This window comes from Hyperolius riggenbachi, chromosome 11 (genome assembly GCF_040937935.1).
Source record: "Hyperolius riggenbachi isolate aHypRig1 chromosome 11, aHypRig1.pri, whole genome shotgun sequence".
Lineage (NCBI taxonomy): Eukaryota > Metazoa > Chordata > Amphibia > Anura > Hyperoliidae > Hyperolius > Hyperolius riggenbachi.
Genome location: NC_090656.1, coordinates 165,319,046 through 165,337,246, shown reverse-complemented (window position 1 = coordinate 165,337,246; position 18,201 = coordinate 165,319,046). Strand labels below are relative to the sequence as shown.

Below are 18,201 nucleotides of genomic sequence, written 5' to 3'. Positions count from 1 at the left end.
CTCTTTTGACTCAAAGGTGGTTCACCAGCTTTCACTTTCCTGACTCACTCTCATTCTGATGCTACCCCAGGTTCACCATTGCTAATTTGAAATTTCACAGCCACTGCTTCTCTTGGTAAAACGTCAAACTGATCATGTTTCTCTTTTACTTAGCTACCTAAGTCTGCAACTACCCCTACAGTTTTTATTCAATTTTATTTTTTTAACCTAGTCATTCAGCACATGTAATTCTACCCCTAGAGGGACCTCCAGAGGTAGAATAAAAAATTACAACATCACATTACAACATCACTCAATCAGATTTGGCCACTTGATCCATTTAGTTCAATTACCAAGCCTTTCCAGGTGATGAACATAATCGGCTCCAAGATTTAAAAAAGTCAAAAAGGAAAGCAAGCTGACAAGATTATTTAACCAATATACTGGAATTGCTATCAAGTGCAGAAGAGCCACTCTGCAATCAACACAAGACGAACCTAACAAATCAAGATGGTGCTCTTGGATGGAAAAACAAAGTCCTTTTCGAACATTAGGTAAAATATAAAAGGCTGTAGCATTTGGCATCAGTGTGATTTAACAACTTCTACACTGATGGAAAATTGGTTTAACAAAAGACATCAGCACTGATTAGCCACAGTAGGGGCTCTTATCTGATCACTCCAAAAGCCCAAACATGGCTTTTCAATAACCAAAATTCGAACACCAAGACATTGCGCAGGCACAAAGTATAACTCATACCTGCGCAGTAGCATGGAGCAGCTTGTGCGTAATGAGTGGCTCTGTGCTACTGCACAAGCGCAAACTCGCTGGCACCTGTGCAATGCGGCCACAGTCATACGCATAGGAGAGCGCGGCTGCAAAGATGACAGCGGAGGGGTTGTGGATGATCAGAGAAGCATCTGGAGCATCCAGAGACTTCTCTTTACTGTGGTAAGTGTGTATATATTTTTTTCCTGACTATACGTCTGTTTTAAGCCTCTTACAATGTGATATATGGCCATGGAACAGCTGTGAACTAGGGGGACACGTCACCCTGATTTGATCCTCTGTACATCTATTAATGCTGGTCAGTAATCACTCATGTGCTCAGATCTTGTCTCTGCTGTTGTAATAAGTTCCTCTTTAAGCATAACCTTTCAGATTTCTCACCTGCTGTACAACTTGTCAGAATTTTCCTTTAAAAGATCACGTTCTTTTTCCAAATCACTAATACGATCAAGCAACTAAAAGAGAAAGAGAAAGGAAGATATTGTAAAATGTTCTAGCACAATTCAAATACGATCAAATTCATATAATGAGTAACTATAGAAAAGGGCAATTGTAAGGGAATATTTCCACCACCATCCTTCATTTCCTGCTCCAAATACCAACCACTGCAATTAAGGGAATATTGTATGGATAGAAATATTGATATGCAATTGTGTTGATTACAGAAGAAAAAAAAAATCTTGCATCCACTTTCAACCCAAGAAGTGGCATAAATAAAATGAGGAATGAGAATAAAGGGGTAGATTAAAAACCTATGATGAACAATCAAAAAAAAAATGATTCAGAAAAGTATTACTTTGTTCAAAAAGCTCACAACCCAAGTGATAAGGTACAGTGGAGGAAATAATTATTTGACCCCTCACTGATTTTGTAAGTTTGTCCAATGACAAAGAAATGAAAACTCTCAGAACAGTATCATTTCAATGGTAGGTTTATTTTAACAGTGGCAGATAGCACATCAAAAGGAAAATCAAAAAAAATAACCTTGAATAAAAGATAGCAACTGATTTGCATTTCATTGAGTGAAATAAGTTTTTGATCCCTCTAACAATAAAAGACTTAATACTTAGTGGAAAAACCCTTGTTTGCAAGCACAGAGGTCAAACGTTTCTTGTAATTGATGGCCAAGTTTGCACACATTTTAGGAGGAATGTTGGTCCACTCCTCTTTGCAGATCATCTCTAAATCCCTAAGGTTTCGAGGCTGTCTCTGTGCAACTCTGAGCTTGAGCTCCCTCCATAGGTTTCCTATTGGATTAAGGTCCGGAGACTGACTAGGCCACTCCATGACCTTAAAGGGGAACTGAAGAGAGAGGTATATGGAGCCTGTCATGTTTATTTCCTTTTAGACAATACCAGTTGCCTGGCAGCCCTGCTGATCCTCTGCCTCTAATACTATTAGCCATAGCCCCTGAACAAGCATGCAGCAGATCAGGTGTTTCAGTGGTTCAGACTTATAAGTCTGATCTGACAAGACTAGCTGCATGCTTGTTTCTGGTTTTAATCAGATACTACTGCAGAGAAATAGACCAGCAGGGCTGCCAGGCAACTGGTATTGATTAAAAGGAAATAAACATGACAGCCTCCATATACCTCTCTCTTCAGTTCCCCTTTAATGTGCTTCTTCTTGAGTCACTCCTTTGTTGCCTTTGCTGTATGTTTTGGGTCATTGTCGTGCTGGAACACCCATCCACGACCCATGTTCAGTTTCCTGGAAGAGGGAAGGAGGTTGTCGTTCAGGATTTCACGATACATGGCTCCGTCCATTTTCCCGTTAATGCGATTAAGTTGTCCTGTGCCCTTAGCAGAAAAACGCCCCCAAAGCAAAATGTTTCCACCCCCATGCTTGACGGTGGGGACAGTGTTTTGGGGGTCATAGGCAGCATTTTTGTTCCTCCAAACACAGCGAGTTGAGTTAATGCCAAAGAGCTCTATTTTGGTCTCATCAGACCACAGCACCTTCTCCCAGTCACTCACAGAATCATTCAGGTGTTCATTAGCAAACTTCAGACGGGCCTGCACATGTGCCTTCTTGAGCAGGGGGACCTTGCGAGCCCTGCAGGATTTTAATCCATTGCGGTGTAATGTGTTTCCAATGGTTTTCTTAGTGACTGTGGTCCCTGCTAATTTGAGGTCATTCACTAACTCCTCCCGTGTAGTTCTAGGATGCTTTTTCACCTTTCTCAGAACCATTGACACCCCACGAGGTGAGATCTTGCGTGGAGCCCCAGAGCGAGGTCGATTGATGGTCATTTTGTGCTCCTTCCATTTTCGAACAATCGCACCAACAGTTGTCACCTTCTCTCCCAGCTTCTTGCTAATAGTTTTGTAGCCCATTCCAGCCTTGTGCAGGTCTACAATTTTGTCTCTGACATCCTTGGACAGCTCTTTTGTCTTTCCTATGTTGGAGAGTTTGGAGTCTGCTTGATTGATTGATTGATTCTGTGGACAGTTGTCTTTTATACAGGTGACTAGTTAAGACAGGTGTCCTTAATGAGGGTGACTAATTGAGTAGAAGTGTCTAACCACTCTGTGGGAGCCAGAACTCTTAATGGTTGGTAGGGGTTCAAAAACTTATTTCACTCAATGAAATGCAAATCAGTTGCTATCTTTTATTTAAGGTTATTATTTCGATTTTCCTTTTGATGTGCTATCTGCCACTGTTAAAATAAACCTGCCATTGAAATTATACTGTTCTGAGACTTTTCATTTCTTCGTCATTGGACAAACTTACAAAATCAGTGAGGGGTCAAATAATTATTTCCTCCACTGTAAATAAATGAGGAACGAACAGAGATGGTCAATTACATGCAAATAATTCTGACTTGCATGACTAGTGTTTTTGTGAAGTGAATTCAGTATTTGTTTAGTGAAAGGCAATTCAAGTATAACAATCTAATCATATCTGTGAAATATGTTTAGGGTAAGTATCAAGTTCTAGACTTGTTTTGCTAAAGCATTGTATACACTGGGGGATCTCTGTCACCCTTGCAGGGAACACAATCTCTTGGGCCACAGTGCACTGCCGATGCTGTACAGACACATCACCAACCTTCTGGCTAACAACACATCTGTACTGTCTCGTGTCACATGCCTGCAATCACCGCACAGCTAGCGGTGTCTGAGTGAGTAAGAACAGCACATATGCATGCTTATCTGAGGACCAAGGGGGTATAAGATGACAAACAAAAGTGCCAGACAAAGCATCATTTTTTAAAGAATGGAGTAAAAGTACACCTGAGAAGGCAGGTGGGTGCTGGCTGCCACATTTATTTCCTTTTAATACCAGTCCTGCAGATCTGTTTGGCTGCAGTAGTGTCTAAATTACACACCTGAAACTAAACTAAACCTGCATACTGAAAGCATGCAGCTAATCCAGTCAGACTTCAGTCAGAAACATCAGATCAGCTTTCTTGTTCAGTCTATGGCTAAAAGGATTAGAGGCAGAGGCTCAGTAGGACAGCCAGACAACCTGCATTGTTTCAAAGGAAATACAGGTCAGCCTCCATATCCCTCCTAGTTCTGGTGTCCTTTAACGGCCTATTCAATGTTATATTTACTTTAAGTTCTTTAAAATGATAACAAGTATCCACTGTGAAAATGTGAAATTCAGGAAGGGGTGAAAACTTTGTAATCATGTTTTAGATTTCTTGTCATCACAGAAAAAAGAATAAACACAAAGTTGATGGTACTTCTCCAAAATACAATAGAGAGCCAAAAGGGGGAAAAAAGAAAAGAAAAAGAAACCCGCTAATGACAGTGTAGACAAGAGATGTAGATTCTCAACCTCTGACACAGTTGACTCAACTCATCTGTTTTAATGCAAAATCTCTATTACAAGGTCTTTAAAATATGCCAGAGTGAACCACTGGCAGCAAGAAAAAAGCTGGCTTAGCTTCTAGACAGAACAAAGATGTCTTCTTTCATGTGATTCATTTCAGTGAACTGTGACACACACTGAAATGCAGAATGGCTGAATTATTAAAAGGATGTGGCATGCATAATCACAGTTTCCTTGCCAATCTTATGAAACGCGCTATATCAAAATATTGCTAAACAAAGGAAAAATCCATTGTAATAGAAAAGCAAACAAGAAAAAAGGATAATACAAAGTATATCATGAGTGAAAGAAGGAGATTGTTTGGGGATGATATTTGAAAATTGTAGCAAAGAAATCTGAAGAAAAAAAAAAAGCTACTGCCTCCAGCAAACAAATATTTCCAACTAGTTTTTCCAAAACATGTAAAACTAAAGTTAACCGGTTACGGTGAGCAATAACTTCACGTTTCATGCAGTTTGGCTTAATATTAGAAATATCAAACACAAAAGAAATGATTTAACCTCTATGGCGGTTACCACGAGTCAGGCTCGGGGTGGAAAAAACAAGTCAGAAGCAATAACCCTGAGCGTGACTTGTGGTAGCCGCCAGGAACCTTGTGCAGAGCATAGCCCGCAGCAGGTATTGTAACTCACCTCCCCCAGAATCCAGATGCCAGAAGCCATTCTGCTTCCTGTCCTTGGAGTCTCTGCATCCCTCAGATGAGACCACTGTTTGTCATCATGATGACAAACAGCGATCTCTCTACAGGGTTGCAGCGCCACCCGGAGGACAGAGGGAGAACTGCAGCACTGGATCCAAGGGAGGCGAGTAAGCGCAGTGGCAGGCTCTCTAGCAGCATGATTTTTTTCCCGGTTTTAGGGTCTAAAAGCATGGACAAAAATTGCACCGCTTTTAGACCCTAAAATCCGGAAAGAATCATACCGCCAAGGTGGTTAAAGAAAATGCAGTCAATGATATTATCAAATAGAATTTACTATAGCTACAAGAGCTTCCTGGATTAATAGTTTATCTTAAAAGTACTGACACATTGTGTGACCTCAGTTGAATTCAGTACAGGATTAGGAATAAGTTGTGGGGCAGGGGTGTTATTTTATGGCAATGTACGCAATCCTGGGAATACAAGAGGCCACATTACAATACTGGTGCGGGACTGATCCTTCTACTCCTTAGTGCTACTCAATTTACAGTCGACACAAAAGGCCAATTAATTACTGAAGATATCTCTAGGTAACAAAGTGGCCAACACAGTTTGCATGCAACTAAAAAACTATAATGCTTTAAGGGGAACCAACACTAAAAAGTATATGGAGGCTGAAATATTTATGCAATTTTTATCAATACCAGTTGTCCCGATGTCTTGTTGATCCACTGCCTGTAATATTTTAAGCCTAGACCCTGAACAAGCATGCAAATCAGATGTTTTTGACAAAAATCTGTCAAGATTAGCTGCATGCTTGTTTCAGGTGTATGATGTAGGCACTACTAAAGCCAAAGAGATCAGCACAACTGGTATTGTTTAAGGGTGCGTTTCCACTAACGCGAATTCGCATGCGTTCCCCGCATGCAAATTCGCATAACCAATAAAAGTGAAGGAGCCTGTGTCCACTTGTCAGGAAAACGGAGCGTTTTCTTGTGCAGGAAAAATCTGCTCAGCAGAGCCATCCGAATTCGGACACCGCACACACGCATGCGATTCGCATACAATGTATTTAATAGGGAATTTGCATGGTGTTTTTTCATGCGAATTTTCATGCGAATTCGCATACGATTTCGCATGGAATCAATGAAAAAGCACACAGGCACTGACATGGTTAAATTCGCACACAGCGTCATCCATGCGAAATCGTATGCGAATTCGCAGTAAAATTTGAATACAACCGCATGCGATTTCGCTCCTGCATGCGAATTCGTCCGCGGAGAATCCGCGGCGATTTCCCACCGCACTAGTGGAAACGCACCCTCAAAGTAAATAATTATGGCAGCCTTCACAGACTCTCACATCAAGTTCCATTATATTGCAAAACTGAACCTAAAAAAAAAAAAGGTCAATTGTGATTGTTTTCTATCAAAATTATTTTACTTGATAAGTGAAGTGCAATTGAATTGGATCAATCTTATTAAAACATTCAAGCAATCATTTTTAAATGTAGAATTTTGGGAAATCCCAACCATTTCTAGTTACAAAAAAAATATAAAGAAAATGAAATGTTCACAAATTGGAAACAGACAGTTGGGCTGTAGTTTAAATAGATGTCCAGTTGTTGACTTCTGCCATGTATAGAAGTATAGTAGTAATGTTGGGATAAGATCGGTTTATTGTATTTTTTTATGTATTTTTTTCTTATTATTATTTAAATTGCATACACTTCCTAGGAGCATAGAAAAATAATTACAATTTTAAAAACACAGCTGTGAAGGAGAACCAGAAGCGGGGTTCTTCCATCGCAATCCATATACAGAGGCTAGGTCTGTCTATAGAGCCCAGCCTCTGTTGCTAGTTCGTTCCCTCCAAAGCCCCCCCCCCCCCTGCGCGCTGTCAGACCCCTCACTACTGTCAGTCTCGGCTGCTCCCCCGCCTCCTGAATCGCTCCAGTCCCCGCCCGCGTCCCTTCCCTCCAATCAGCGGCGAGGGAAGGGACGTGGGCAGGGACCGGAGCGATTCAGGAGGCGTGGGAGCGGCGAGACTGACATTAGTGAGGTAAACACAGCCTGCTGCGACACGCTGCGTGTCGCCAGCGCGCCTGTGTTTTATGGGGTCTGACAGCATGCAGGGGGGGGGGGGGGAGGCTTTGAAGGAAACGAACTAGCAACATAGGCTGGGCTCTATAGACAGACCCAGCCTCTGTATATGGATTGCGATGGAAGAACCCCGCCTCGGGTTCTCTTTAAAGCAGTAGGAAAGCCCTTAGCTATATAACATTTAACTTTTATGATTCATACTGCAAAAGACACTGAAATCACACTATACACTACCGTATATACAGTTATTAATACACTCTAACACACCCTACTGTATACACACTTACTAAATTTGAATTGAGAAAAATAGATGAATTTTGTAAATCAGCACAAAGATAGTTTGAGGTACTCAGTTTAGAAATTTGTAGTGTCATATGCACAACATCATAAGGTCGCCAGACAAAGTGTAAATGACTGTATTTTTCTTTATCCTACAGAGGTCTACAGTAGATTAAATATGGCCACTAAGTGAAAATGACAAGCAGTCTGTAAAAGAAATGCCTTGATGCAACATCTATAAGAAGAAAAAAGTGAAGCAATATGATATAGCAGAAGGTAAATAAGTTAGGCGCCGGATTATCGGAGGAGCGACAGGGGATCAGTAGTAGGTGCTAAGCAGTATACAGTTGTCTTCTGGGGTTCATTCAAGTGCTGGGTTATCAATGGATCAGCAGGGGAGTGTGTCTATGTGGGTAAAGGGTGTTAGGCTTAGATGGAGGGAGGTTAAGGTTAGGCGTAGATAGAGGAGCATTAGTGTGGGAATATGGTTATAGTGGGGATAGTACAATATTGGTATAATTACCAATATTCTACTATTGGGAATCAGGGACTGTAGAATATCAATATAATTACCAATACTCTACTAAAGGAAATTGTAGAATATTGGTAAAATTAATGATATTCTATTTTCCCCATTATCACATCAATTTTACCAGGCACCTTTATTAGATGACTCGTATTGTATATTATATTATGGTCATTCTGAAAAACAAAGCTACAATAAACTGTCTGAACTTTCTGTCTCCACAGTATGAAATTCCATAGACTAATTGAGAGCCTGGATTGCGCAGTGAGCTGGGTGGGGCACATCTTGTTGCTCACTCTCCACAAGGGCCTGGGGTTGGGGGAGTTAGATCTCCTTGTTTCCCTAATTACTGGTCTGGCCTAGGTTAGATAAGACAGAAATAAAGGTTGCCGCTGGCTGCATGAGGCTGAGACAGTCTGCAGCAGCCAGTACACCTGGCTTTCTCACCTTTTATCTTTCCCTATGTCCTGGCTCTCTCCCACTCTTTATTCCTCTCTGCCCTGGTTGTCTCTTCCCCTTGTCTATTTACAGCTGCCTCTGCCTTTTATCTGTCTCTTTTTCCTACCCTGGTTGTCTCTTTTTCTTGGCTGTCTCTGCCTCTAATGCTGGAACGTACACACGGTGCGTTCCAGCACTTGATTCCAGTCGATTCGTTTACTTCCGACATGTCCGATTCGCGTTTTGATGGATCGTTAGGTCGATTTGCCATACTTTACATGGCAATTGACCTAAAAATCATCGAAATGCTTGGAAATAATCGAATCGTCGGGAATCGATCGGCGCATTCGATGCGGGAACGCACCGTGTGTACCCAGCATTACTTGGCTCTTTCCTTCTTTCTGGCTGGCTCTACATTCTTAGTTTCACACTGAATGAAAAAGTTGTCAGATTACTGGGGGCTTATGAGAAGTTAAACGGCATGGCTCCGAACTGTGCTTTTTTTAAATGGACAATCCCCCTTTGGAAATCAAATCTCCATGTCCATCTTTTTTAACCTCCAAGGCGGTCTATTAAAACCGCCAGGATGGCGGCGCAGCACTTTAAAAAAAAAATAACAAAATTAAATCATGTAGCCTAGTGCTAGCTACATGATAGCCGCTGTGCAGCGGCATCCCCCCACCCCTTCCGATCGCCTCCGGCGATCAGAGAAAACAGGAAATCCCGTTCAGAACGGGATTTCCTGTTTGGCTTCCCCCGTCACCATGGCGATGATCGGGATGACGTCATCGACGTCATGGCATCTGGGGGAGTCCTGATCCACCTCTTAGCGCAGCCTGGCGGCGATTCGCCAGGCTGCGCAAGAGGTCTCTGGGGGACCCCTAACGCGTTGGGTAGCGGTGAATCGGCACGGAGCGGCGGCGATCGACTTGTACACGCAGCTAGCAAAGTGCTAGCTGCGTGTAACAAAAGCAAAAAGCGAGCAAATCGGCCCACCAGGGGCTGAGAAATATTCCACGGCGGCTTAGCCCGAGCTCAGGCTTACCGCTGAGGAGGTTAATAATGTGTTCCACTTTCAGGACTGATGTAAAAATGTATATAAATGTATGTATTTTGTACTGAAATATGTGTTTGACTATAAACTGTATTCCCATCCTTTAAATGGATTATTTCTCATTTTCAAAAAAGGAAAACTAATGATTGAAGAAAGGACCAATGTGCTTTGAATCATAAATATATGTCTTTAGTTTAACTACTTAAAGCGGAATATAACCCTGCATTTCAACTTTGCTCTAAAACATTATTTACAGCATATTATACGCAACCAGCATTTTTTTTTTACTAGACCAGCACTGGAAGGGTTAAACACAGAGGTTTAAAGTTCCGTGGAGAGATATGCAGAAGTTCAGATTGATACATTTAACTAAATAGAATGTAACAAGTGATACATGTTACACACTCTTTGTCTGTCCTCCAGCTCCTTCTCAGTCAGAGTGAGTTACATGTCACACTTAGATACATTTATGTAAACAAAATGTATCTATGTCAGCTTCGGATGCATCTGCAGTTCTGTCCAAGAACTTTAAAGCTCTGTGTAACCCTTCCAATGCTGGTCTAGTAAAAAAAAAAATGCTGGTTGCATATAATATACTGTAAATAATGTTTTAGAGCAAAGTTGAAATGCAGAGTTATATTCCGCTTTAAGATTTCAGAACGTGAATTTCACGTTCTAATTGCCACCCCCACCGCCCACCGTAGATTCACGTCCTGCAGTTATAAGGCCGCCGAACGCCCCCCCGGTGGTCCCGCGCATGCAAGTGCTCGTGCATGAGCGTGCATTCATTTAACTGTGAATGCGTGCTGCAAATAAGAAAAAAAAAGAAAAAAAGTATTAAAGTGACAGTGTCTCCATTAAATAATAAAGTGTTTCTCTTCACTCTTCAAGTAAATTATTAACTCCTACCTACCTTATTAAGCCCTTGTGTCACCTATATTTAGCCCTGATATTAGCGGACACCTGTAATGGCTGCCGCCAGTAGCGATCGCACGCGATTGATAGGACGACAGCTCCGGGAGCCAACACTGTACATATGCATTGGTGTGCTGTTGCCTAGCAATGTATCTGTACTGCACTGGGGTCCCCAAACTGTGCACTATAGGGATCAGGTCCAATCGCTACAAACGCGCAAGCTGGCGATAATGGTAGGCAACATTCACAACTGGTGATGAAATATGGCATGTAGGGTATCAATTTAACCGGGAAAAGACAAGTAACCTATTTTGATTTGTCAAAACAATGGGCTGAGATGCAGCTGTGTCTAAGCCAATTTATTGGTATATGATTTTAATTACGTGTCTGAATAATGGAGATATGAGTGTGCTAAAGCTGATATGACCCTGATGCCCAAGGGTTGCTGATTCAAGAAACCAAGATCAGCAGCACCACTCTTGAAGAAATAGCTCTTTATTCGGCCACGTAATTAAAATCATATGCCAAAAAAATGGTCTACCACTGTGTGAATATGAAAAAATGTGTATTTTCTGCACTTATGCCAATTTGTTCCACATCAAATGCCTGTAAAATTAAATAAGTCTTGAAAACAAATATTACCCAAAGAAAGCCTAGATTGTCCTGAAAAAAATTACATGTGTATGACTTTGATGGCATAAGTAATCAAGTAGTTATTGATGTATCAATAGTGAAAACTGAAATGGCAAAAAATAGTCAGGAATCTTAAAGGGGAAACCCCCCCGGAATGTGAAGTGGTTAAAGAGGGATTGTCAGCCACAAAATCAAATTCCATTTAACAACTGCTCTGTGCTTAATATGGTGCCTGCAACTTTACCCTGCATAGCAAGTACTCCAATCTATTCAGAAATGTTTTTGCTGCAATAAATCTTATCTCAGTCATCCTGGCTCTATTTTTGCCATTGCCAACGAGAAGCAAGCTTGTCTTTACCCCCCCCCCCCCCACACACACACACACACATTCCTGCTCCTCACTGATTGGCTGAGGGCAGTTGAGTGAGCTGCTGAAGTCCATTCCATGTTGTGCTCACATGTGTTTAGAAATCAAGCTAGCTATGAAAATGTAGGAAATGAAATAAGGATTGGCTTTAGTCAGAGGGAATCAAGATGGAAAATGCCAGGAACAGAATTATCTTTATTTACTCTTTATAAGATTCAATGAAATAAAAATGTGGATAGTACAATACATCTGTTATGCAAGTAGAACAAGTAACTATTTACTTATACTGTATATGTTTTTTTCCCTGGGATAGTATGGCTGTCCCTACTGCTTTAATCATTCTTTGCAAAATTAGGTGTGTGGTGGGGGAGTGATTAGAGGCATAGCAGGGGTGTGTCTTAAAGGTGTACCTCTTTCTTATCACAAAAACCTGGGTTGTGTGGATCATGGCTATGCATTAAATCATGCTATTTTGACCACATCCTTCACATGTCCAGATTTAATTTTTTTAGTGCTTCTGGCAAGAGACGTAATGTATGAACATTGGGGGGGATCAAACTTTTCATGGACTGAATACAATTTGTAATTATGCCCTTGCTTATAGAGCTACTGAAATATAGTTTCACAGCAGCTCAAAAAATGTCAGTCTATGTCTAAACAAAATGAACTCACACGAAGAGGAGCAAAAATTATATCACATGTTAAGATCTATTAAATTAATATTACACATTTAGTGTATCAAAACCCAGATGTGAAACACTGAAAAGCAATTATACTACTACACAAATATGAAATGCATTTTTTATTAGTTTGGAGATAATGTGGATAGTGTCCTTTTACATAAACAATGAAAGCATGAATACAAACCTCCTCCACCCTTTTTTGGGAGAAAGTGTTTGACTGCAACTGTTTCTCAAGATGGAAGCTTTTCAAGCGTTCTTCTTTGAGTTGGCTGTTAAGACTGTCCACTTGACTCAAAAAAGTATCTTGATTGTTTTTCAAAGTCTTCATATTCTGATTATAGAAAAATTAAATTACATTAAAACATGGAAATCAGTGTGCAGTGATTTATTGTCTAAAAGCAACTGAAAGGCATCCAGTACAAATGAAAATACAGCTACATTCTGACATCTATTTTTAAAAGTTGTTTCCAGACATAGGCTTGTAAACGACAAGGAATAAAAGTTTTATGGAATTCAGAGAATAAACAGGAACGGTTTAAAGAATAATTTTGTAGATTCACAGAAATCCTTGAAATTTATGGCACAAGTGAATAACTTATGAATTACATTTCAGATGTCAGCTGTAAGCGCCACGCATGCCAAACTTTGGAAAATCTGTCCAGTTAAAGTTCATCAGAGTTAAAGCAAGTATTACACTTTTGACTATACAAGAGAAGAGAAATCATCTCTCTCAGATGTATTTCAGAACAATAGCCTGATCAGGAGAACAGCCCAGGATATTTACCTATTCCAGGCCACTTTTCTTCATAATTTGGTTAATAATAAAAACTAATAATTTTAAGTTGATTTAAGTTTTATGTAAACATATGCAGCTTGGCATTGGACCAATCAAATGCAGTACACTAATGTCATTGAATGGTCTAATTCAAAACTGCAAACAATTTCTAGAAAATTAGGGAAAACACTGAATCTACCCCAAATTATTAGCATTTTATTAACTATTGACATTCATACAATATACAATACAATATGATTTGTAAAGTGCTTTTCTCCCAAAGGACTCAAAGCGTATAACTATGTCTCAGATCAATACATAGTTGCAGGGTGGACTGTGTTAAAGGGGAAATAGGTGTTCATAAATGCCAGACTAAACACGTGGCTTTTCAGTTGAGCTTAAATGCTTCCAAAAATGGAGACATCCTAATTGGGTGAGGCATGGAGTCCCAAAGTGTAGGGGATGTGTGTCTTTGGCTTTAAAAGTTGCATAATAATAGGAGAGAAAAGGAAATGGATCCAAAATTGAGAAATTATAGGACAGTATTCCCTCAATAAAAAATTACTTTGGTCATTTAAATCACAACCAACAATGCAGATTATTACTTTATGCACCTGTGCAGTATATTATACTGGGCAATGGCCCCTTAATTTTACCATGCTACAAAGGGTATGGCCATGACGCAACTTACAAAATATTCTTGGCTCAGATCCCCTAAGACCAGAAGGAGATGCTTGACTACAAAATCACTTCAATTTTTTCTAGAAACAGTAGGTATTCTGGGTCTACAGCCTGTCAGGATACTACCTTAACTACTGTAGCCTTTTAGATGTGGCTCCTACTTCCAAAAAGGCTGCCCATGGACGTAGGAGGTTTGTCCATGAAAGAAAACCACCGCCACGGCCGATCGCGCACGCTCCTGCGCTCGTTCTCGCCGCCACCAGTTATCCCGGAGATCATTCATTGATCTAGGTTCCTGTGTCAATGATCGCGGCATCAATGTGATGCCTGCATCCTTGTTTAGTATACAAGTTGCACTTATGCGCTTTACTTCCTGCTCACGTGCTAAAAGCACATGTAGAAAAAAAATGTATGGAGACATCTTGTGACCAAATAGTAAAATTACACCTACAAGCATTTTTTTTAATAATCAGTATCACACTTACACTTAAAATTAACTCTTTCCCTCCCACACTCTCCCATAGTACCCAAATACTGGGACAAATGGGCAAATAAATTGTGTGGGTTTTAATTATGGTAGCATGTATTATTTTAAAACTATAATGGACGAAAAATAATGTTTTTTTTTCATATTTTTCATAATATTCCGGTTAAAGGAACCCTGAACAGTCCAAAAATTAATTAATTGGTACTTACCTCCAGCTCACCGTAGGCTGCGTAGGCTCCGTAGGCTGCGGCTCACTTCTCGGCGACGATTGGGCTTAAAGTTTGCCGTATACTTCCTGAACAGGGACGCTCTGCATCATCACGCCGGCCACTACACGTCATCGCGCCGGCCGATGCTTTTCTAACTCTGAAATATGCATGTGCAGGGCTGCCGCAATGACACGCATTGGCCGGCGGGATGATGCAGAGCATTCCCATTCAGGAAGTATACGGCCGACCTTCAGCCTGAAAGTTGCAAGTAAAGGAGCCGCCAGAGGGACTGGGAGCGGAGCCAGGAGGACGCCCAGTGATCTCATGGCCTATGAAGAGTTGGAAAAAGCCCCAGGCAAGTACCAGTTTCATTTTTTGGGCCACTCAGGGTCCCTTTAAAATGCATTTAGAATAGAATAATGCTTAGCAAAATGTACCACCCAAAAAAAAGCCTAATTGGTGGCGGAAAAAAACAAGATATAGATAATTTTGTTATGATAAGTAGTGATAAAGTTATTGGCGAAAGAATGGGAGGTTAAAGTTGCTTGGATGAATAAGGTGAAAAACACTGAAGACTGAAGTGGTTAAAGCCACTGTCCCTTTTATTTTCACTTAACTAAACTACACATAGTCATCATAATCATTAATGCTGCAACTTCCCTGTCCAGCTCTCTGCTTTGTGGTTGTCTATTGTTTTTCCATGACTAATCGCTCAGCAAAACCACGTCTTTTTAGCTACACTCGAGGCAAAGTGTGTACAACAGCAAGCATGTCTATACAGCCTCTCTATACTATACGTCAGTTCAAAGACACTTTTAAGCTGGTAAGCTTTTAAAATCCCAGAATAAACTTAGTCACAAAGGATCATTTGCCAAAAGCGTAGCAAAGAATGAGAATGTGATTGGCTTCCAGAGTAACAGCTTCAAACATTGATAACAGCTTCAATTTTTATTGTTCCATTGTGTAAATGACTCCTTTCAGTCGTTTGAGACCTAAAGTTCCAAAGCAGCTGCAAATTATAATAAAAAAAAAGCAAAACAAACTATAATCTAGATACCGAGGAATGACAAATCCTTCCATATATTTGCAGTCAGACTGAGCTGGAACTTCTAATTGCTGAAAAGCAACATGTTGCAAATGACTGCCTCACATCCTCATTCAATGTCTTGTGCTGCACAAACATCAACTGATAGAAAAGCAAAAATACTTTTACTTTAGTAAACCTGCTTTCACGCCAGACAAGCTAATTATTCAGAAGAGTTTTCATTTACAACCACTACTTTGTGTTTTCTGAAAAATAATCTTTAAAACACAGTTCACGGTTTCAAGGTTTGGAAGACACCCAACCTCTGAGGTATTCAAAACCTTTTCTAGTGCCTCCTGAACCTATTGAGGCAAAGGCAGAGAGAAGGCCCAGCCTAAAGCATCTTTGAATCTGCTGACAGGGCTTTCATTAGTCATTTGGTTAAACCAATGGGAATCCTCCTTAGGAATATGCTTATTGGTCCACTCAATGGACCAATAGGGAACAGTGGCAGGGATATAAAGATGCTTCAGACGGGTCTCCCTTAGTATTGGGGTGATAGTACAGTGGTGACTGGCTGGTGGCTCAGCAATCAAGATTTCAGAAGAAAAAAGGCACAAGCAAAGATCAGTAAAATAACAGAAGACTAGAAGACTAGAAGAAAAGAGGTTAAAAAGAGAATTTCACTGTCAGCTTTTATTTCAAATAAACTTCTTTTTGAACCTTTTGTCAAAATGACTGCTTTTTTTACATATATACCTGAGGGGGGTATACAAATCTGGGGGTGCCATATTGGCACTAGAGGGGAGCACAGGTAGTACACAGGAGCAGTGGGAGGCACAGAGGGCCCCCAGGTGGCACAATCGAGGCAGAAGAAAAAAAAAAGGGGGAACGGGTGACTCAATGGGAGGCAGTGGAGGCACAGGGGCTCAGGTGGCACAATAAGGGGCAGTTGCGGCACATGGGTAAAAAGAGGGGGAAAAAAGGGGACACTGGAAGCACAGGAGGGCAAAATGTTCCAACTTACAAATTCAAATTAAGTACAAACCTACAGTCCCAACCTTTTTTGTTAACCAGGGACAAGCATAAGTGGTATCCCAGGTGGTAACCCAGGTTTGCCAGTATATAAGGGCACAATTTGCATCTGAATTTAGTGTTCTATCCAGAAATTCTTTCCAGCCCGTTAGCAGGAAAATGTAGCCAAACAGAGTGGGGCAGGGAAATACAAGGCTGGAACTTCCATAAGGGCAGCCTGGGCAATTGCCAAGGGCACCAGAGCCATCTGACAGGGGACACTGAGAAATCACACGGTAGACACACAGAGAAACACACACTACACTACACACTGTACACACAGGAAAACACACACAGTACACACAAAAACACAAACACACTACACACATACAGAAACAAACGCAAAGAAACACAGACAGACACACACCCTACACACATTGCACAATAGGCTTTTCTTAGACATAGGAATATCTTACCCTGGACAGCTACCGCACATGATGGGGGCGAGCCAGCTAGGACTGCATTGAATATTAAGAAGGAGGCAGAACACATGCTGACAGCTCTCCCATTGTGTGTCAGCAGCAGAGAGTGTCATCTGCTGTACCAATTTATTGCACTGCTGCCCCTTACAGGATTAGGTTTGCAGCATTGTCGGGAAGTTCTGATAGGAGAGGAGTGAGGAGGGAGGCCAAGACAGCTGGGCGCTCACTAAAATTAGATGGGTGGAATGCCCATCTGACAGGGATTGGGGAGAACACTTGCAAAGGGATACATCAAAATAGCTTTACTTATTATTGATTTTTTAAAATTGTTTTGTCATGGAGTGTGGTAAAAAAAAGCAGAATTGTTTTGTCATGGAGTGTGGTAAAAAAAAGCAGACCAATGGGTTGCTCTAAAGATTCTGCCACTTTACTGCTCTCCAAGACAAGATCTTTTTACATGTTCTAAAGATAAATGCAACAGTTTGAACAGTTCGTAGTAAGCATCACTAGAAAGATACAGAGACTCCATAGCAATATAATGTGTTGCTAAGTTAGTTAGACCACTATGATAAGTATTACCAATGATAAACACACTCTAGTTGAAAGCAGTTTACATTTTTAACTACTGGGAGGGAGAAGATCACACACACACACACACACACACACACACACACACACACACACACACACACACACACACACACACACACACACACACACACACACACACACACACACACACACACACACACACACACACACACACACACACACGTCATCTTTGCTTGATGGCATGTGAACATCATCTTCCTCTTGATGTCATTCCAGCGGCTTTTTTTTTTTTAGGTTCAAATCTGGAAATTGTTGATCCTCCAAGACCTTAATTCCCCTCTGTAAGTACATCCTATGTGAATGCCGGGTAGTTCGGCGCAGGGTGAACCAAATGACGGCTCTCCCTGCTGCTAAACTCCACGGTTATGGCGCCAGTACAGATTTACTTAAATGTTTTTATTGTAGGCACTTGTTATTGACCTAAAGAAGCGGGCTATGACCTGTGAAACACCTTGTCTAATGTGCATGAATAAACATACCATATCTTTTTCCATTACTAGAGAAGGTAAGACGTTCTTCTGAGAAGGTAAGATGTTTCACTTATCATTTACATACCAACTTCCAGTTGGACGCCTCCACCGATTTTTAGTATAGTCCATACCCAAAGGGGTCCCAGTATTGAGGACAGTGGTGCTTATCCAGGATAGTGACCGACCGAGCATCTACACCTACAGA

The 18,201-nt window shown here is 41.0% G+C and overlaps 1 protein-coding gene across 7 annotated transcripts in view; it reads right to left on the bottom strand.

Moving 5' to 3' along the window:
• Positions 1-18,201, bottom strand: part of RPGRIP1L (RPGRIP1 like) — a 308,845-nt gene that overhangs the window by 213,705 nt on the left and 76,939 nt on the right. For all 7 annotated transcript variants that reach the window (XM_068260505.1, XM_068260504.1, XM_068260506.1 and 4 more), the window contains 2 exons: positions 12,427-12,573; positions 1,150-1,223 (listed from right to left, as the gene is read on the bottom strand). In XM_068260505.1, coding sequence (XP_068116606.1) covers positions 1,150-1,223; positions 12,427-12,573 — 221 coding nt within the window. The remainder of the gene's footprint in view (positions 1-1,149; positions 1,224-12,426; positions 12,574-18,201) is intronic.